This window comes from Tetrao urogallus (assembly GCF_951394365.1).
Source record: "Tetrao urogallus genome assembly, chromosome: 2".
Classification (NCBI taxonomy): domain Eukaryota; kingdom Metazoa; phylum Chordata; class Aves; order Galliformes; family Phasianidae; genus Tetrao; species Tetrao urogallus.
This window is the reverse complement of record NC_136814.1, coordinates 41,763,799-41,786,295: the sequence shown is the minus strand read 5'-3', so window position 1 is coordinate 41,786,295 and position 22,497 is coordinate 41,763,799. Positions and strand designations below refer to the sequence as shown.

General features: G+C 37.8%; 1 protein-coding gene across 1 annotated transcript; it reads left to right on the top strand.

Annotated features, from left to right (window-relative positions):
• Positions 1-1,164: 1,164 nt before the first annotated feature.
• Positions 1,165-19,820, top strand: CEP43 (centrosomal protein 43; the record flags this gene model as incomplete). The annotated part of the gene is given in 14 exon segments (XM_079550819.1): positions 1,165-1,266; positions 6,758-6,811; positions 8,408-8,462; positions 9,147-9,235; positions 10,621-10,752; positions 11,832-11,915; positions 12,050-12,094; positions 12,098-12,109; positions 15,061-15,278; positions 17,445-17,554; positions 18,106-18,174; positions 18,597-18,636; positions 19,257-19,350; positions 19,746-19,820. Coding segments are annotated over 14 exon segments (1,164 nt in total). The 5' UTR covers positions 1,165-1,179.
• Positions 19,821-22,497: the final 2,677 nt, after the last annotated feature.

Sequence of the window (22,497 nt, the reverse complement as noted above, 5' to 3'; positions counted from 1 at the left end):
GTGAAAAATGTTAAGTGCTTCCAAACTGCAGGACTCCCGGCAGCGCTTCTATCATCCCGGGGGGGAGCTCAGTATTTCTCAGGGGACCGCCGCAGAATTACTGCCACCTGCTGCACGTCCTCTGGAATTGGATCGGCTTCCCACAATGCCTTACTTCATCCGCGGGGCTTTTTTACGTCGTCTGGGTAGTCGTAGCTTCCAAAGTTCTTAATTAAGTTTTTGAGATCTTTTAAAGAGGAAAATGTTAAGAAGTTCGTCCTGGAATAAATAGGTAAATTTCAAAATCAACTCTCGCGGCTGCGTACTATCACAGAATCACAGGATGGCCAGGGTTGGAAGGGACCTCAAGGATCATGAATCTCCAACCCCCCTGCCACATGCAGGGCCACCAGTCTCCCCATTTAATACTAGACCAGGCTGTCTATGGCCCCATCTAATCTGGCCTTGAACACCTCTAGGGATGGTTGGGCAACCTCTCTGGGCATCCTGTTCCAGCACCAAATAAATTTTTCAGTCAAGATGCCTCTTATGTTGTGTTACGATCACATCTTGCAAGGATAATAATGTGGTGCTAGAATCTTCCCCAGCTGCCCTACGCCCCTAATTAGATTATCAAGTTATTATTCAATGAGTGCTGTCGACAGCTCTCAAGCCGAGTTTCTTGAAGGTTTGCGAAGCCCTCCCCTCAGCAGCTGCGCTTTCACCCCTGAAAAGCGGGGTCAGCTATGGAGAACGCGTGTGCGGGGAATCTGCTCCCTCCGGGAGCGAGAAAGCCGAGGGCACGGCCGGGCAGCAGCTGCAGCGGGAGGGGCGGCTCGCGCTCCCTCGCAGCCCGCCCTCCTCGCTCCTTGCGGGTGCTGATGGGCTGCGTACGGGCGCGGCCCTTCTTGCGGAGCTGAACGGTCACAGCCGCTTTGAACTTCCCGCGCCCCGCTCCCGGCGGAGGACGCACTGCGCGTTCGCCGCCGCAGTTTCCAAGGCGCCGCGGCCACAAAGGAACCGAGCGGTCTGGGCTCCACTACATCTCTCCGAGACCGCTGTCGGAGGTGACAGCTGTCCCGCCGCGTTCCGTGTCCTTGTACCCTCCGCTGGGTGAGCGCCTCCCGCGGCGGCGGCGGCGAATCTGCTGGGCCCGTCCCGCCGCTAGCGCGGTTTGGGCGGTTGTCAGGGAGAAACAAGATGGCGGCGGCGGCGGAGGAGGACACGGAGCTGCGGGACTTGCTGGTGCAGACGCTGGAGAGCAGCGGGGTGCTCAATAAAATCAAGGTGCGAGCGGAAGGCCTCTCCTCGGTGTGCAGTGTTCTCGCGGCGGTGCGTGGGGAGTGCTACCGGTCCGCGGCTGCCGCTTTGGCGCGGGGGTGCTCGGCGGGCCGCGTCCCCTCCAGCCGGCACAGGCCCGCGCCGGCTGTCACAGCTTCGCGGCGGCGCCCGCCTTCCCGGCGCTGCCCCCAGTCTGCTCGGATTGGGGCTGTCCGAGGAGCCGTGTCCAGCGCCCGCCTCTCGCAATGGAGCCACTGCGCGCTCGCTGTGGGCCCGGTCGGCGGGTTGCTCGGCGGGGAGGCGGAGCGCGGCCCGGCTGTGCCCTGTCTGTCGTGCAGCGGGTGTTATGTGGCCGCCGGAGTACCCGCTTTCCTGCTGCTGCCCAAGCTTCCGAGCCATACTGGACAGAGTTCGCAGAATTTCCTTCTGCTTCCACGAGAAAGGACCCCAAACCGGAGTCCTGGAGGCTCGATGTTTAAACATAGGTGCACAGGGTGGTGGAGCTGTGTTTTGGGGTTGGCTGAACGTAAAAAGGGTCTGGATGTGCTGTCTGCCTACTAATGCTGTGTTAAAAAACGTGGAGTGTTGCAATGGAATGTAATTGGTTTCCAGGCCTTTAGCCTGGACTTGTGTCAGCAAGGATTTGAAAGCATGTTCTGTGGATTCACACTCAAAGCTTCGTGCAATAACTGTCACATACAGTAAAGAGCCATGCGGATATCAAAGCATGAGAACTGTTGAATCTCCTTGTAAGTTCGAGGAGAAAAGAAGCTTGGATTTCAAATTAAGGGTGGCGGCATTTATCCACAGAATTCTACTTCGAGCATTTCAACAAGTGGGCAGTCATTATTGGTATTCCGGGAATATATGAACAGCTGAAATAGTAGATGGAAATGAGAACATCCTTCTATGTGTACTTAGAAGCCCAGTAAGTATTGGCTACCTGTGATCCTTTTCAACAAAACAGCATTATTATAAATGTATTGCACTTGCATTTTAAATGCATTATCCTTATTTAAATTCCATAGGGAGATGAAGGGTTCAAGATCGTGCAATTGTGCTTTGAGTAGGGTGACTTTCTTTTCACTAGGTATCAGAGTAGGCCTTCTGGTCCACCTGCTAACTTCTTACGTAGTATCAATCAGTAGAAGTATAGTGATAGTGAAGTCATAGTAACTTCAAGAGGAATAAAAGCACAAGCACATTAGAACACTAAAGCTCACCTGATTGCTGTGACCTAATTCCTGCCTTGTGTAGCATGGATGCTTTTGAACTACTGTTAACAGTTCTGAGTTTTATGTCAGTTTTTTAATTGTAGTCCTCATTATTATATAATGCTGGAAGTAGTAGTATCTGACATGATATATGTTATCCTTAAAATAGCAAACCCAGTTCCCGGAAATGGGAACTTTTTGATATTGGGAGTCACCGATTAATAATTGGTATGCTTATAATTAGTGCTATTGAGTTTAGTATGTGATTATTTTGTTTTTCTTGGTTGTAAACCTTAACTGGTGTGCTGGGTCGTTAGCTGTGAGTTGATTGATAACGTTAATGACTTGTAGAAGTTGTTGTACATGACAAACAGCCTTCCAGAAGAACTCATGATAGATGAATGGCCTTAAGTGGTTAGCTCTTAGTTTAGGTTATACCATGCATTAAATAATAACAATAAAAGTCTAAATACCAAAACCATTGTCTTTTTGTTAAACTAACTTAAGCAGAGCTGCACTCTGTATTGCTGTCAAATGGTTGTTTATTTTATATTTGAAAATGAGTAGTGGCTGTTTTTCAAGATAGATGAGGTTAGAAGGCTTACTGTAGGTAGTTATGTTTGAGATTTGCTGAAGTGGATACACTGAACAATAAATTATGTTACCTAAATATAGCTGAATTAGTATGAGGAATATACTAGAGGTAAAGACAGCTCTGGAAAGATTGGAGTACTAACTGAATTATTTCAGTGGCTAAAATGTATCAAGCTGCCAGATAATATATTTGAGAGCAAGCAGTGACTGAGTAATTTTTAGCAAGAAACTTTACCTTTATTTTTTCATACTATATAATTTCATAGTGGATTATAGTTGACAAATATCTTATTTTCAATTAACTTTGGGGTATGCTAATAAAGATGTAAATGATTCGGCTGGATGAGGAAATCAGTTACTTGTATGACAGCTCAAAAATCTGTTCCAGACTTGTCTGTTTGTCATAGATTTTGGGCACTGGAGTATTTAATGAAATCATACTATGGAAACTAGGAAATAGGCAAATATATTTGCTATTTACAGTTGAAAATTCCCTGTACTTTCCCTAAGCTGCTGTATCTGTGTGTGCTTGTTACATGTATGGGAGTAATTAAGGATTGGAATGAAACTGATGGGTAAAACTGCTTCCTGGTGAGTTCTGTAAACAAAATTTGGAATATTTGTGCTTCAGTAAAAATAATAACTGATGCTATACATGTGAGGCATGCTGTATAAATACAGATGATCGTCTGTCTTGAAGAGGATGTGACCATTCTCATATAGAAGCTGCAATAAAATCATAAAATGGTTTGGGTTGGAAGGGACCTAAGGGGTCTGTATGGGAACTGCTGAGTCACGGCCTGAACCTCTGATTAATCACCTGAGGTGAGCCATGAGTCAGCCAGAGGAGCACAGGTGAAGGCAATTCAGCTGTGCTGCCGGAAGGGGTGGAGCCAGGCTCCTAGACCTATTTAAGAGCTGGCTACCAGAGGGGAAGGATCTCTTCTGGAGATCACTTCTCTTGGTGTTTTGTGGTGAGCTCTGCCTGAAATTTTACAGCATCCTTGGAACTTGCTGTTTCTACACATCTGAGGAATAAAAGCATTGCAAAAGTCACATGACTAGTTATGTGTTGGCCAGCTGATGCTGTTCTTGCCAATTTGATTCAAACCCTGCATGGCTGTGGTGCTAGCTGATAATGTGTTGTGAGATAAAGTAAAAATACTATTTAAAAAAAAATGATGTGTTAACTGCTCATGTGTAGGTCAGTAAAATTATCACATTTGTTTTCCCGTCTTCCATTTATTTTAGGGCATGGTGCTTTAAAATATTTTTGGGTTGTTAACTGTCATGATCAATTTGCTGGTCACTACAGTGTAATCATCCTCTGTTCTGTCCTTTTCAAGCAATTAATATTAGAAAATCAACTCATTTTTTCAAATTAAGGGGAAACATTATTTTTTCTTGTTTTTTTTTTTAAGTTAAATGTTTATTGTTTCCTCTATAGCATGGCTTCTCTATCTTTCTTTTTCCAGCATTCTTCATCTTCTTAATTACATTGCCAGCAAATTTAATGAGTTAGCCAATAAGGGCTGCTATGGTGAAGTGTTTTCTGCTTAAATGAATGAGGAATGAGCATGAAAATTATCGGTTCTGCTTAGGGATGGTAACTTTGCTGGTGGGGAGTGACAGGACAGAGGTAAAGAAGCTGCAGTCTCCAGTTTGATACCAGCTTTGGATACAGGCTAATGCAGGCTTTTAGCCTGGTGCTTACAACTTTTAAGCCTGGGGTAATCACTAGTGGTTAGACAGCTTGATGTTGTGTTTGCTTGCTTACAAGCAAGTCACCTCGGTCTCTCTATGCTTATATGCTTCTATTTCATATAGTAAAATCCTCTAGATGCATGCTATGTACCTGCATGTTGGAGATATTTAAAAGCTTCAAATGGATGTTGGCAATCTGAGATGCAAGGGAGACCTGTGGCATTCCTCAGTCCTGGACAATTTATTGCAGCCATTTCATCCAGTGTTTGCTGCATAAAATGTTGTGGTTGGCTTTTACAAGTGCACTGGTTCAGATTCATTGTTGAGGTAGGTGTTTGCTGTCTTACTGTTTTTCAAAGAGTACTCCCAAATCAGATGAAAATTTAAGACAAGCCGTATTTGTTTATTTGGGGAGGTCTTGAGGTAGTAAGAAATGTCTTCTGTCTGGGAACTGCAGACCCTGAGAGATGTTTTCCTGCACGATCCTTGAGGTACATGTGTAAGATTCACTGTTTGGGACAGGATTAACTTGCTAGACTCTGAAGAGGAGAAAGTCCAGTGCAGGAAGGATGTTTTCCTGGGCCACTGCTTTTACGCTGCAACAGCAATCAGTAAGAGGTGCTGTCTGCTGAGTTGTTCATGGTAGGAAAAGTGGAAATTAACTCTGATTTTGAAACACTGACCCACGTATTTCCCAACTGCTTACAGGCAGCAGTTGTTATATACGGTATCAGCCTTACTTTAGCTAAGTTCAGTGCCATTTAATTCCTTTGTCATCGATATGAGCTCTTGTTTCCAAAAGCTTGTAGTGATGTCTATTGAAACTTGGTGCACACAGGATGGAAAAGAAGCCTATGGCTTTAGTGGATTGCAGGATGATAGATTTGCAGTCACTGTAGCTGTCAAGATCTGATTTACAGACCATAATCCTGGTACAGCTTACAGCATAACGCCGTTTTATCGAAGGCTTTGAAAGGATCAAGGTGAGGAAGTTCAAGTACTGAGCTTTGTTCTGCTTTACTGCTACTGTGAATAAAACGTTTCTTAGGCAACAATGGAAAACACCCTGAGAAAACAGGACAGCTGTCTAAGTGAGCACTGCATACAACTGGTAGGCATCCTATCCCATTTCTTAAGAGAACTCTTAGATTTTTTGCATGACTTTTTTTTTTCTTTAGAAAGGTATGCAATGATGATTACTTCTTTTGCTTTGCTAATTACATAAGAAAATCCAGCCACTCTTCAAATTGTTTTTAATTTTAGGCATTTAAATTTAGGTATTTTAGGTATTTTCAAAGACAAATTGGTCTTTGAAAACCTTTTTCTCCTTTGCTCCTGAGGAAAATGGCATGCAGAGTGGCAGTGTCTTTTATGGTTGCACAGTTTATCTACTGGCCACTTCAAAATGTTTTCCACTGTTATTAATTCTTAATCAGATTACTTCCTCAAATGTAATGCGTGTTATTCATTTAGTATGCTCAAATCACTGGAGTCAGGCTTTCTTTTCCTTGAGAATTTGTGTTGCTTTGTGTGATCTGACAAGAAGTCATAGGAATTTGTATAATTTAGCACAGACTTTGAAGAAAGTATAATTGTAAGTTATGTGTCTGCGTTTCCTGGAAGAATTGTAAATTAAGGGTAGGTGTTTCAAAGCTTCCCAAAAAAGTTGGATTTCTGACTCTCAAGGGAAACAAACAGGAGGTGATGTGTTTTAGAATCTTCTTGAGAACGAAGAATTTGGGAAGTTGTGTATCAAATCCCTCCTGCCCCATTGCTTCTCCAAAAGCTTTCTCACGCTCAAATCACCTTGCGTGTAATCCTAAGTGTCTTAATTGTATTGCTGTAGTTTACAATTGATACCAAGTTGCTCGAGGAGAAACAAATAGATGTTAAGATACTTTCTGGCTCTTAGTATTCTATTTGCACAGGTAAAACAGTGCTTGTAGAAATGCCATTTCTTTTTTTTTTTTTTTTTAACTTGGCAGGCAGAGTTGCGAGCAGCTGTTTTTTTGGCATTAGAAGAACAAGAGAAAGTAGAGGTAAGAGAATTTTAGATGTTTCAGTTTTGACTTCCTGACAATTCTTCATGTATAATTAAAAATAATCACTGTAATACTTTATATTTGTGAAGTATAACAAGAGAAAATTATGTATCACTGCATAAGAGCTTAAAAAAAAAAAAAGTAATTTTTCCAGTATTTAGAAATTCAAAGTGTTATGTAGCTTTTACTGTAAGAGTGTAGCCTCAAAGGAAACTGTTTAGCACTGCTGCTTTTATGTTGCTCTGCTGCACTTGACTAGAGTAACTAATCATCTTTTCTGCCAGAAGATGTTATTGTTAGTAAGGTGTTACAGTGGTCTGTTTTGAGAATTTTTGTGGCCCTTTTTACTGCCAGCATTGCCTTGTTTCCTGTAGCTGTTCATTCTCTAAACCTACACAGGAGAGCACTTTGAGAGCTGTTTATCCAGGCTCTCCTTTTTGAAAATTGCCCTTTCCTCTGCTGGTAGTTGGTTGTGCTCTTTCTGGAAAACCACACAACTGTGATAGATGTTGTGACACTGGTAAGGATGGGAAGTGTGAGTAGTTATTCTATGGCATGAGACTCCATATGTCAGAAACGTAACGTAAGGTTGCTGAGGAAGAAATAATGGAAGAGTGACACAGTGCCATTTCTTGAGGCAAGTTTCAGCATAGTGTGGAGTACCCTTAAAAAAAGCCCTCCCAGAGTGTTTGAAGAGCAGTAGGGCTGAAGAGAGAGACTTGCTGCAATTCATCTCAGTTCACTCCTTTTCAGAACCTTTAAAATTATCATGGCATTTTAATTTTACGCTCCAGACACTGAAAGTATATTAATGCTTATCTCTATTCTGAATTCCTAAACATTAGGAAAGTTGTTTTGGTTTGGTTGTTTTAAATATCGGTGAGGGGCTTTCATGTGTATGTTAACTATCGCTGTTTGTATGTGCTGCCTCTAACAGAACCTTTCCTTACATTCAGTTAGGTTCCTATCCAGGGTGTTTTCATATATTAAGAATGACATTTAGAATTTCATTTGAAAAATTCCTGAACAATTTTGCCTAATCTAAACACAGCAAATTGATTTCTCTCTGCTTAAAAATCACAGTTGAAGTCAAATCTAACAGTGGGAAAGAACGTTTTCATAATGTGTTAAAAGGTCCTTGGATTAGTAGTAATAAAAAATTGCACTGATTTCTGAACTGCTAATCAGCATCCTTTGTCTAGATGATTTGTGAATAAGTACTTTTTAGGTGTGACCAAATTTCTTTAAATTTGACATTATTGTTGAAGGAGCAACTTAGGAAGTTAATTGATTAACGTACCTTTTTAATTATCAAATAAATAAAAATCAGTATGCTATTTATAACATTGTGGTAGTTCTTCCTCCTCTTTAGCTTTTATAAAGAAATACTGAGACAATGGCTTTACAGCTTTTGCAGATGATAGGGTCAATACAAAAGTAGAATTCAGAGAAGTGAATTACATGTACCATGAGCTATATGTAAGAGCATACCCCAATTTGTTGTGGGTTTTTTTATTATTATTATCAATATTTTTAACTTCTTAATAATACAAGAATGTTGTTAATTAACATTTGCGTTTTGCTTTTTGACAGAACAAAGCACCTCTGGTAAATGAAAACCTGAAAAATTTTTTGAGTACAAAAGATGGTAAGTTCTGGTTAGCACGTCTCTCAAAATTAAAAACAACAGTGAATAAAGGATTGAATTGAAAGGTGAGATGGGCCCCTTTTTATATATCTTTCTTGATATAAAGTATGCTTTTATTCTCATCAAGTAAATGTAGTTATTATGACTGGCTTCAGAACACATTACAATCTAGAATTTTTGAAGTTAATTTTGCTGAAGTTTAATTTATAACTGAGGTGACTGGTGTGTTTGAGTTAATATTTTTGTGATGAGTAAAGCCATTCTAGGCAGTGAAAACAGATTGCAGAGGTACAGTACTGAACACACATAAGAAAAATGCCAAAGTCATGTTTTTAAAAGATCAGAACAGATGAAAGCAAAGTGAAAACAAAAAGAAACCCCAATCCCTATACTTAAATTTTGGACACAATTCCTTTTTTCCCCTGCACTATTTCTGGCTTTACATAATTCAGTTAAAATGGCTGAGTTAGAAATGAAGGAACTGATACACAAATCATGAATTGGGTATGATGTGGAGTTGTGTGTGAGATGGTAGTTTGAATGTCTAAAGACGTTTGTAGAAGTGCTGATTCAGTGTAGTTGTTCATCTTGAAGCCATGTCTGTATTATAACTTTGAAGTATTGTTTGTCTGGTATATTTCTACTTAATTTTTACATGTTTTTAATTGTTTATTTCTGTTGTAGGTCGTGTGGTGGCAGGTCTTGTTGCAGAATTTCTACGATTTTTCAATCTTGATTTTACGCTGGCTGTTTTTCAGCCTGAATCAAGCACAGTAAGATACTTTTTTTTGCTTCTGTGTGATGCTGATCCTTTGGAGTGCATGCCAGTTGCTTGTGTTTATTCTTATAATTTTTATAAAATGTTTAGCATGTAAAAGGTATGCTGTGCCATAAAGACAAGTTTAAATGTGTTTATATGAATGATTATTCCCTTTCAAAAGTCAATGTTTGATGTGTTAAATTTAAATTAACCAATTAATAATTATTGGAAAACTATGGCAGAGCATACACAAGAGAACTTTTCTATAATCTTACCATGACATATTGTGAACTTAATATTTGTATGTGAAAATGAAAATCAAATAGATATCTAGTCTGAGAGAAATTTCAGAGGGACAAAGGACTTTGTCATCAAAGTATTTGCTTTTAGGTTTTTGATACTGAGGTAGCTTTTCTGTCAAACCAATTTCTTTTTCTCTTTGTGATGTAAACATTTTCATAATAGATTTTGGGATTGAAATGGTTCCACTTAATGATTAATTTCTCTTTTCATTTCATATTCATTTTTATTCTTAAAGTCTCTTTTTAATTTGTTTAATAAAAAAAATATTCTTATTTGAAGAGTAATTTTCTTTTTCTTCACTTAGTTATTGATTTTATTGTTTTGGCAAAAAATGACTACAGAGATGGTCATATGAACATATGAGCATAGATTAGAACAACCCAAAACTGAGGCTGTACAAAGGATATTTCGCTGTTTCTCAGAACTCAGTGTTTCTTTTTAGGGACTTAATCATGCTAAATCACATACACTGTTTTTCTTTATCAAATCTTCTTGTCTACAGTTATTGCGTTAGAAGACATCTGTGCTAAGATTCAGATTTATACTACTGAACAGAAACAGTCATGTGTTCTCCTATGTTGCTAACTGTTTTTGGGAGGAGTCTTTTATTTGCAGCACAAAGGCATCCAGTGCTCTTTGGAGCCCTACCTTTTTCCAGTAAAAGTCTCTTCTTTCTAGAAGGCATCTCTTGCAGTGCATGTGTGGAACTTGGCCAAAGTTTCAAAAGTTGACCGAGACTGCTGTGAATCATGCTGAAAGATTTTGCTTTATTTTTCTATACTCGTCCCAGTCTGAGTGCTATCTTTTTATCCTCCGTGGTGTGCTTGGTAGTGTTCTTGTGTTTAAAACAATTTTGGGTGATCAGTGATTAAATTCATGTGCAGATCAGAAGTGAATGATTTCATAACTGTTATGACTTTATTCCATATGCAACAGGAAGTCTTCAATAATCACTGGTTAGACAGATTATTGCTCTATTAAATACGACCAACAAGCTTTAGGATTTTTTTACAAAATACATACTGTTTCCTGACAGTTTCTGTGTTGTGATTTCTTTTTTGATTTTTTTTTTTTTTTTTTTTTTTTTCCTCACAGCTAAATGGTCTGGATGATCGAGAAAACTTAGCTCGAGATTTGGGAATTACAGAAGAAGGTACTGCAGGTGGTCCCCTATTGCTGGAGGTTGTTAGAATGTGTCAGCAGAAAAAGATATCAGGCAATGAAGAAGTAAGTGCAGTTAATGTATTTTCTTTCTTCATAATCCTTTATTTTTATTTCATTGATGAGAAATGAACTGAAAAATACTTACATTGTTTCAAGCCTTTCAAGTTAGTATGTTAGGAAAAGCTTTCAACGTAATTTATCAGAAAACAATGCTGAAAGTTACTTTTCATGCTACCCTTTAACTTCTTTCCTGCCACCACATACTAGCATAGGGTGACACCAGAAAAATGATACAGAACATTCTACCATTTTTTTTTCTAATTTCTAGTGTGATTAGTTAACACCTTTAATGGTTACCTATTGTATCTTTGTACTTGTAGATTTTTCAGGTCTTAGTAGAATTAGAATTGGCTTTTTTATAGCTTTGTAGCTGTTCTTAAAACAAATATTTTAAAAAGCTAAACATATGAAAGTATTGAAATATCTTAAGGCAATGAGAATGCAGTTTTAATGGAGTATATAATAGTGCATGGGAACTGCTGAGTCATGGCCTGAACCTCTGACTGACCACCTGAGGCGAGCCATGAGTCAGCCAGAGGAGCACAGGTGAAGGCAATTCACCTGTGTTGCCGGAAGGGATGGAGCCAGGCTCCACCCCTCCTAGACCTATTTAAGAGCTGGCTACCAGTGGAGAAGGATCTCTTCTGGAGATCTCCTCCTCTGGTGTTTTTTGTAGGTGAGCCTAGCATACGGGTAAGCCTTCCATTTATTCTCTCTTATTATCTTAGTCTACTTTGCCTAACTCTCTTGTTCTTTTTGTGATTATAACATCTTAATATCCATTGATTGTACATCTTAATACCCATTGATTATACAAATACTTATTAATTAAATTAATGGAATCCAACCAGTAGCATTTTATTAGTGTCTGTTGTGATTGTGGTTTGAAAGAAAATCCTTTGTACCCCAGATATAGTGGGTCCACGAGCCAATTCACAAGTGGTTGTCAGTCTTCCTAACACAGCAGCATAGTGTCACAGCTTGCATACAGTGTGAGCAGGAACAGTAGTCTTGTTTCTGATGGATGGTACTATGACATAATTCAATGTATTTCTAATAAGTATTTATGTGGCACGTTTTAGGTTGCCCCGGTTCTAAGTGATGGCCTGTGCTCCACGTCAAAATCGTCTGATGGAAGATCAAGTACACACCCCATACCAAGTAAGGTAAGATGGTTTGTGTGTCATGAAAAAGTATACAGGAGAAGCAAAACAGTGGACTCCAGTGGTACAATGGCATTTACTTAAATAATCAGCAGTTTTCTTTCATTTCTCTTTATTATTACTACTTTTATGCTCAGATTCCAAGTTATAAAGGATTTTGTAAGTGGAAGAAGTGTTTGGATTAAAAGTCTGAGCAGGTAAAACGTCTGCTCAGAGAATATGCTAGCTTGTGTTTTATGCCTTCCTTTACAGGAAGAAAGAGTATAGAACCTTTTGAGTTGGAAGGGACCCTTAAAGGTCATCTCTAGTCCAACTCCCCTGCAATGAACAGGGACACCACAGCTAGATCAGGTTGCCCAGGGCCTGATGGAGCCTTACCGTGAGTATCTCCAGGAACAGGGTTTCCATCACCTCTCTGGACAAACTGTTCCATCCCTCACCGCCTTTATAGTAAAATAACTTCTTCCTTTTATCCAATCTAAATCTCCTCTCTTTTAGTTTGAAACTGTTTCCCCTTGTCCTGTCACAACAGCCCATGCTGAAGAGTATGCACCTTTCTTTCTTCGAGCCCCTTTCCCACTTTTAGGTACTGACAGACTGCTGTCAGGTCTCTCCAAAGCCTCTTCTCCAGGCTGAACATCCCTAGTTCTCTCAGTGTGCTGGGGAGGTGTTTCAACCTTTGGATCGTTTTTGTGGCCCTACCCTAGATACTAACAGATGATTTCTAGGCAGCAAAAAGAGTTCACTGGGGTTCTTACAGAGTAGGCTCTGTTCGTAAGCACTTCATTGTCCTTTCCACGTTCTGAGAACATTTGGCTGTTCTGTACTAAGTCCTGTACCTATCTGGCTGGGTATGTAACAGCACATGAATGTCTGTGAGATACTGTGGGGCTACTTGTCGTCTTTTTGGTCAGTTGGCCGACTGCTGTTTGGAACTGATAAGGATAAAACTGTCTTTCCCTTGGGACCTATTGCTTTCTCTTCAGTCTTTTTGTGTTAACACAAAACTAACATTTTGCAGACCTTTATCTTTCATTACATTTGACTGGAACAGTTCCATAAGTCATGAACTTATGGAAAAATGTATGGCACTGATAGGGCACTTGTTTATACCAACTATCCAACAAAAAAAATGACTTAAGTACTCAAGTTTGTTAATTAATGTAATTTGAGCGTAAGTTTGAAGCTTTTTTTTTTTTTTTCTCCAAGATAACTGGAAGCAGCTTAGAAGCTTTCTAACATGTCACTGAAAGCTGAGAAATATAACACTGCATGGGTGATGTTATTATTTGATCTATTTGGAAGAGGGGAGTGATTAAGATAAAAAGAAAAAACAGTCTGGATCTGCTTCGTTTTATTCCGTTTCTTCAGTTGTTGTGCCATGCAAAACCTGAAAATGAGACCATTAGAAAAGCAAGCTTCATTTCAAGACTAAGTCACTTTAATTGCTGTTTGTTGATTGTTTCTTAAACAGCTAGTATTTCTGTAATTGACCTTTCAGTGTAATTTTAACCAATTCATTTTTGCTATAGGAGAAGATAATTCTTGCTTGGCCCAAGCTTAGGGGAAATAAATCCAAATGTTGATTTAAATATCAGTATTAGGTATGAAGCAACGGTATTACTGAAATACTTCTGTCTTAGGTTGATGTTAAATTAGCCGAGAAGTACTACTGAGGATGAGATTACAAGTCATAAGTAATCCATACTTCACCTTCAATTTGTGTGTATGTGTGCACGCAGATATCTCAAGGTTGACCTGACCTGAAGTGTAGAATGAGTTTTACTCATTTGTTTGTCCTTGATGGAGATTTTTGCAATGCAGTTGTTAACTTGTACCTATTTGGTAGTGGTTGCAGCTGGGCAGCCTGACACACATTAGTTAGGGGTAGATGGAAGGAGACAAGTGGAAAGTATAAATTCTTAAGCCTTTTAAGTGAAAGATAATAGCTGATTTTTAAACAAAATCAAAACATCCCACAAAACCACCTTTGGTCAGTGCAGCCTGTATGCTGCTTATTTGGAACAAACAATATCATTGGTTTTGCTTTCATTGTTGCTGTTGTTGGTGTGTAGAGCTTGTAAAGTAAATAGATCTCATTGCTTTCATTTTCATTTTGTTGCACCGGGATGATATCTACATAAATTTAAATGTTGTTCACTGGGCCACAAGGATTTGCAAAGGTAGCAGTATTAGCTGACTGTACTATATATATAGAGCAGTCCTTAAAAGCTTGAGTATTTATAGAACTGAGCCATGAGCATGACTGGAAGGCTGAAAGTTACCTATTCTTAGATACCTTGTTTGTATCCTTTTAGTCTTCTCGCTTTTTCTCTTCCAATACTAATTATCTGCAGTCATGTTACACTTGACTGTTACTTCATGGATTGCCATTTGGTGTGGTTTTCAGCTTGGTTTAGAGCATTCTCAAGTAAGCAGGTCTATCGCTGAAAACTGAGAGTCAGGATATGAACCTCTCTGGCTTGTTATGTTCCAAGCCATTTCAACTATGCAATTCACATCTGTAGTCTCTTAGTGAAATTACAATGTAAGGCAAGCCTTCTTTTGCATGAAACCGTAAATATTTTTGAAGTTAGGTTAAAAGTGGTTGTGTTTTTGTTTTTTTTTTTTAAGATGGTGTCATTTACTTGAGTTTAAATTGATTTATTTTGGAACTGATGATTTTAACTCAAAAGAAATTGTTTATAGAGGAGTTGCAAAGTAACACTAATTAAAAAAAATCATGTCACATGCTCTAAAAATGTATTCAAAGTTAGAACTTAAGAAGTAGCATGTATGTAGATTTCTTCATTTGATGATCTTTCAAAAAGGATTGCTCTTTTAGTAGAGTTCATCTAGATATAAAATCATGCTAGGGATAGAACAAACTTTTTTTAACAGACAGTAACAACAAAGAAATTTTCTAAAGTGATTTAACAACAACTTTTTTCTGTTGTATGATTTCTGATGAGTGTAGAGGAGTGCCAATAACATCTAAAGAACTTTTTAAAGGGCAGTGTTTGGTTAATGTTATGATACGTGTATACTACTGCTTGCAGTGTTTTAAGAAATCAAAACACTTTGTATGGGTTTTCTTGAAGAGAAATTATCTTTTCTTTCAGTGAGGTCTGTTTTCTTTATCTTTAAGGTTACTGAAGCTACTCAGAGTGATACGAGTGTCTCGTCAGGAGAAGCCAGCAAAAGCAGCATTCATTTTCTGCCTAATGAAACAAAACTAGATCCTCAGTTGCAAAACAAAGACTTAAATACCAAAGAAAAAAGTGATCCAGGTGTGGATGAAGATGATATAGAGGGAGATTCTTTTTTTGATGATCCTATACCCAAACCAGAAAGAACTTATGGCTGGTAAGTGGTGTGGAGAGACATAGGTTTCTTTTGTGCTCAGTAAGCTTGCACACCTTCAGGAGCTAGCTGGCATTCGATTGCTCCCCCTTTGTAAATGCACATGAACTATTTTGTTTCTGAAATGCTCGGCTCTGATCTCTTGAAAGTACCGGAGAGAAAAACCTGTATCGCTCTGAGGTGCATCAGTTTTGCCCTATAATGTCCCCAACTTATTTCTTTGGTGGAATGAACATGTGTGAGTTACAGGCACCAGTGTTTCTTGTTGCACTGGAGCTGCAGTTGTGACCAACAGTAAAAGAAGTGAAAAATGAGAAAGGCGGTGCTTTAGATATTTGTATAACTTTGTAAGGAATACAAAATATCTGGCAAATATGTTAACTGTAAGCATAAATAACACTTCCTCACCACTGAGGGTTTCCTCTTCACACCGCAATTCTTATTGTGTGCTGTTCTGTTTTTAACAAGTTGTTTTTTCTGTCGCCAGATCTGGTCACTGGTTCTTGCTTCAAATGGTATTTATCAGTGATTGAATTGTACGGTAGTTTTGTTACAGAACTCTGCAACTTATCTTTGTGTGTTCTTAGAGTTGTGGGTTATTTTGGAGCTTTGTTTAACTATCTACTGAGAAAAGCTGGAACACTATTTCATGGTGTTCTTTTGCTGTTTCTTTATAATAAGTTACTGGACTCTAAGAAAAAGATTGTTTATTATTTGTTTTTCATGGGATATTTATATAAAGAACAGATTTTTTATTTTTTTTCTTGAATGGCAGTCATTTTTCTGTGGAAAATACAATGTGTTACAAATTGCCCCACTGTGTGAGTTCACTTTTCCTTATTGGAATTATCGGTGCATTCACTCTTCCTTATTCAAGAGTGTCAAGTAGCTGTTAACCAACCATCATAACACATGGTTGTGATTCCGTGAAATAGGTTTAAATGATGAGTATTGAAAATCTAATGAGGATTTTCTTAGTGGATAAATTCCCTTTAGGAAAGGTAGTAAAGTCACAGCCCCCTGACTGTTGTACATCATAACATTACTGTGATTTAGCTATTATAGTAATGTTCCATAGTAAAGCTTGTTAAATATGCAAATAGTAGTGAATGAGTTAATGACTAACTGTAACAGAGCTGTTTCGTTTTTTTTTCAGCCTGTTGCTTTTAGTGTCCTGGCATCTCCTTTACAGCAAAAGAAAAATAAACAGATTTTTCAGATGAAATAAATCTGTGTTGTGCTGGTGCACCTGAATCTGAGAGAGTGGTTAGGAGGGACACCAGCATTAATTGGTACACAAAAAGCATAAGTTCTTTTGCCCCTGGAAGAAGGATTCTTTGTAGAAGGAAGGTAGCAAGCAGTTAGTAAGGGTTGATTAAGAGCTGGCCCAAGATCTCTGACTCAGTGTTCAAAACTTAGGTGTTAAAATTACATGGCATTTTGATGGCCTAGATATAATGATACAGTGAACGGTTCAGATGATATTGTTCAGTGTTTATAGCAATACAATCAGAATAATAAACAAGTCTGGCAATATCAAATGTGAAAATCATGGTCTCTTTTTTAATAATGGTTTTTTAATTCTTGTTTTGCAATTTATCTTTTTTTCTTTTTCTTTTTTTTTTTTTTTTTTTTTTTGCAATTTGAACTTGATATTTCAATTATATGAGCAGAATGAGTAGTAGCCAAGAGAACTTTAACTGGTGGTGGTGAGACGTATTTTGCTATAACTGAGAAGTTTCCCTTCTGTTGGGCTGAGTGCCCTTGAGAACAAACAGTTTAACCAGACCTTAAGCTAAGCTGACTTAAATCCTGACTTGTGTCTATGTATATCTGAATCTTTCTTCTTTTGACTTTGTTTACACTTGTATATAATAAAAAACTTTGTTAAAAATGGTGATGCTAAAGAAGGTGTGGGAGTTCTCTTGGAGAAAGAAGTCAGGCAGAAACCTTTGCATAGACAAGAAAGTGACCTTGGTGAATGTCTTGCTTGACACTTGTGCTAGCTAATGACTGTTCCTAGACTGCAAAATGGTTGGTCTTTTTCCTTTATTCTTTTTACTGTCCATATGGCTGTTCTAATTTTATGACAACTGAATAAATAACAGAAAAGAAAGTCACTTACATGCATTTTCCAGCTCTGTGGAATACTTCTTTGGTTTGTTCTAGGAAAACTGATTCCAATAAAGCAGAAGGTCTAGCATCCCTTTCTGATGCACCACCTCTGAAAAGTGGGTTAAGTTCTCTGACTGGTGCACCTTTGCTAAAGGAGTCTGATGGTAAGTTTTCACATCTTTTTTGTGTTTTGATGAACATAGGAGATATTTCCCATAACATAATGAATAGTCTGTATATTTGGATATAAGTTGCCTGTAGGTGGCCCCCATCTGTTTGGAATGTGCTTTGTTTTTAATGCTCATTTCTGAGTGACAGCATACTGTTTTTTTGCCAAGTTCTGACATGTTGACACATCTTGTATTTTGGAGCATAAAATACCTGCTTCCATTTTCTGTGTAAAGCAGTTTACAAGAGTTTGAAATCCTACTGTCCATTTTTAACTTTTTTCCACATTATTTGCATGAATTCTATAAAGATATTTAGGGAGATTTGCAAAAAAGTCTTGAATGCTGGGAGATTGGCTGTTGTTGTTGTTCATGTCTTTAAATGTTAGCACGGTTCAGACTTGAAAGTTGAATGTAATATTACCATGATATATTGTGAAATTATATAAAATTACTATAAAGTAATGGTTATAATAGATTGTACAAATGGGAACTCATTGTAGCCATGAGCCAAATTTCTGTTATGGTTTGCTTTGGTTTTCCTACAGATTTAAATAGAAATTCTGTTTTAAAAGACCTGCGCTTGGTGAATGCAAAACTGGGATCTTTAGAATTAGGTAAGTAACAACTAAGCACAATTAAGCTTTGACATTTTCAACTCAAAGCTCTGGCCCAGCCTCCTAGAGGAATCTGAGAAAATGAAATATACATAGCGAAAGAGGATCTTCATCTCCTGTTATTTTGTTGGAAAACATTGAGAGACCTACTGGAGTTGGGAGCAAGACCAGATCAGAAGAAATACAGAGAAGTGAAAACTTTTGAGTTTTGTATGCAGACCAGTATTTTCTGCATGCAACAAAAATTTGATTTATTCCATACTTTTCTAATATCAGATGATGTGTTTTGTTGTCTAGGTTCCTAAGAAAGGAAAAGTTTTGAATGCTTCTTTTTAAAAAATAACCGGATAAGTTTTGATTCTTCATTTGTGTTTCCTGAAAAATAATGTTCTTTTTATTAATTCCTTCTAAAAATTGTTTAGGAAATGGAGATGATGATGAGTACGCTGATGACTTCAACAGGTAAGACAGAGATGATATTGCAGGAGCTCAGTATTTCATACATTCTAAACTTATCCATTGACATACTTAGATTAACTCACGTCCTGGCTTGTTGCTAGTGCTGGACCCTGCCAGTATCTCTGAACTCCTCCAAACTTCAATTTGTGTAGTATACAACTTCTAATTATACAAGTATAGTTAGAAATCTTTTTAAGGAGGGGAAAAAAAAAAGCAAAATGCGTTGCTTTGGCATAGGTTTTAATGAGTTACTTAAAAGCCTGATGTTAACTTTAAGATACTGTCTAACTTTTAGTTGCTTATTAACTGGTTTTTCTTTTCCTAAAACATGCACTTAGAGATGTTTTACTGCTTAATTAACACTACTAAGCAGTTATTCCATTTAAAAAAAAAAAAAAAGCATCTTGAGTAGTCAGTAATAAATATTTAAGAGCTTCATCCTTTTAATCAAGATATTATTATTGTAAACTGTAGGACTGAGGCGTAAGCAAGTATTTATCATGTCTCCTTCTAGGTGGAAGACCTTTAGTTATTATGGGTTTTTAACTTCATATTTAACTTGCTATGGATATAAATGTAATGCTTGGACATTTGAAAAGAAAGTTCTAATTCTTTCTTCTCAGTGCCAGCCATCGCTCAGAGAAAAGTGATATCAGTATTGGTGAAGAAATAGATGAAATTTCCGTGGAAACAGAAGACTTGAATGCCAGTGATAAAGTATGATTCTTTTCAATTTGTTCTTTATGTTTTTAACCTCCTATGAAGGAGTGTGCTGCTCTCCTGGGTTTCTAACATATTTCTTAGTCTCGTTATTTGTTACGTTCTATATTTTTACACTTAGCATTCCTGCCAAGTTAGGTACCATACTGATTTAACAGCACAAAAATAAGCAGTTTGGTAGCACAGTTCTGTTTCTAGACACATAAAACAGATTTACTGCTGGTTTAGTATCCAGCATAAGGAGTCCTTATCCTTTATTCCAAGATCTGTCTATGCACCTCCTGAATGAGTTGAAGTCCCAATGAAAGGACCTGATGTGAAGGATTTTGTGAAATAATGCTTTTTTTTTTTTTTCTATACTTCCTGAGCTTTTGATTTCATTTGTTTCCTAGCTTGAAGACATCACACAAGACCATACCATTTCTCAGTTCAGTGATGTTGCAGATTATCTGGAAGACGTGGCATAGAATTGGACAGCAAAAACGTTTCATTGTGCTGGACTAGAAGACGACTGTGGACTGTTGAATTCAGACAATCACTTTTTGCTGGAACATCCACTCCCTATTTGTGCCTTGTTTAATAAAGACTGTAGGTGGAGAGGGCTTCTTTACAAGTTGTAAATGAAATGTTGTGTTCCCATTTGAGTCTGATATTGGAATTACTTTTTCCGTTTGGTTCAGCCAAACCTTTCACAGCAGGAGTTGGATTTTCCAAGCAGGATGTCCATTGCTGGCAATGGGCATAATAAAAAGCAGTCTACAACAAAACATCTACATGGAGGCATGTGGCTTTATAATGAACTTGCACTGTTATTGTAACAGTTTGAAATGTTTTTAAAGATAACCAAAGCAAGAACCTTCGGAGGTAGTGCTTCAACTTCTGCCTCTTTTAAGAGTTTTGTCCAGTCAGTATGTCATACACATTGATAGTAAATCTAGCCACTGTACCTAGGCGCTCCAGACTTACTTGAAACTACTGTTTTTCAGACTTTTTTTGAAAGTTGGACTTTTTAAAGACTTATCAAGTTGAGCATATCTAAATTTAGCTAAGTTTAGGAGCTAAATTTAGTACTAATCTTAACTGAATATTCTTGTTTAAACATGTTTGTCAGACCATTGATGTTAAGACCTAAGCTGTTTTTATGTATGATAATTTCATTAGTGTTATTGGTTGTTAAATCATGAAAATTGATTATGTAAGGATCCACAAATCATTAAATATATATATATATTTTTTTTTAGGTTTTTAACAGTGTGGGAATGGTTTGTGGAGCTGTTATTGTTGAGGGCTCTTCCTTTGCTGTAAACTCATTTCTATTCCTGAAAATCCTTGCTGTGCAAAAATGGGCGCCAAAAAGTGAAACCACTAACTGTTTTTCCGATTCTGATTGCCACAGAGAAATTCAGATATTTAGAACACCGTACTGAAGACATTATCAGTGCTAAGTTCTAGCTAAGAGCAAATTTCAGTGTATTCATTATATTCTTGCAAAACAGAGTCAGTAATGGAAACAGTGACAGTTCCTTAAATTGCCATTTTGCAAAGCGCTGCTGTAACATATAGGTCATGGACATTAATAGTACTGAAACAAGACTTTGAAATGTGCACTTTCTGAACATTGTGAACACATTTGGAAAATATACATGAATATAAATAACTTATTTTTTTTTTTCTTTTTTAACACTTTGTAATTTTCTTTTTCCAGGAAAACTGTTGGCCTCTCATCAGTGGCCGCCTCAGAAGTAGCATGCTAAACTAAAGCCATTGGTTAAATAAATAGAGCTGCTACTAGCATTGGATGCTGATTTGGATCTTTCTTGCACTGGGCCAGCAGGCATGGAACAGTGCTGGAAAGTTAGGCTTTTGTAGTACATAAATAATGAGAAGAGAGGAGAAAAGTTGTGCCTTTTATTTATGTGCGCCCCAAAATAAGCCAGCAAAAAGCACCAAAACATTTGGTCACCTTTAACTTCTGACTTTGTGCCATGTTGTAGCAGCTTAACAGGAGAAATTTTTTACCCCGAAAATCAATGTGCCATGGGCTTCAGGTAACAACGATATTTTAAGAAATAACATACTGTGTAAAAATTACTTGAACTATGGAGGAACATTGTCTCAAGATACATGTTAAAAGGTATTTTTTCTGGTTGAAATCTTTTTAAAGTGAGCAATGACGTCTGAAGGATGTAAAATTCAACTTGAACGCATGGGAACAGTGAATTGCTGGTGTTCATTTTTAAGGTGTGTGGAATAATGTAGACAGTGCCATTTGCATTTTTCTGTGTCTTGGGAAAATGTAGTTTTGTTCCCTGTTAGCTGTAGGATCTCTTGCAATTTGTCATACCAAAAGAAGCTAAAACTATTAAATTATTTCTAATTGCATATGGAGATGTGGCCTTTACCTAATTAGATACTTTAAATGTTAACATGACTTCTGTTAACAGCAAAGTGTTTTCTCTTTCCTTGGGGACTGATTGGAGACCTTGCACTTTGATTCTCATTTAAGGAAATGCCAAAAAGTGGTAAGTCTCCTGTGAGGTTTTGCTGAATTGTATATAATAACTTGCAAAATAAAGCTATTATGCTGGCTAAATTGTATTTTTGACACTTATTGAATAAAAAAAGATCTTAATGTTTAGAAAGTTTGGGAAGCCCTGTGGGTCTGGGGGATTTTATTGAAGAATGTTTTTTTTTCATTTGTTTTCCTCTCCAGAGTCAGTCTAGTCTGTAGTTGAGAGAGACTCTGTGTGTGTGTGTTTGCGCTTACATTTCTTTTAAGCCCAGTGAATCCTGCAGTTTCTTATATTGATTCATAAAGTCTGAGTTTTTGGGTATCAGTTTGAGTTGTCAGATATCTTATGATTCAGCAGAGAGGGGGAAAAAAGAATACTACCTGTATTGGTAAAATTTTGTCTTGTGTAGTTCAATTGAGTTACTTAAAGATGACTGACAAGTTTAGCTCTTGAATGCTTGCTTTGCTGTCTGAGAAAGGCACTGAAAGTTGGTCTGTGCAGCTTTGCACCAATAGGTTTGTTCAGAAACATACATTGTGAAACCCTCAGACACTTTAATTTGTGCAACAAATATGGGAATTCTGTGAGAGAAATAATTAGGGTCTAAGCTATAGCTGACAGTCCCATCATC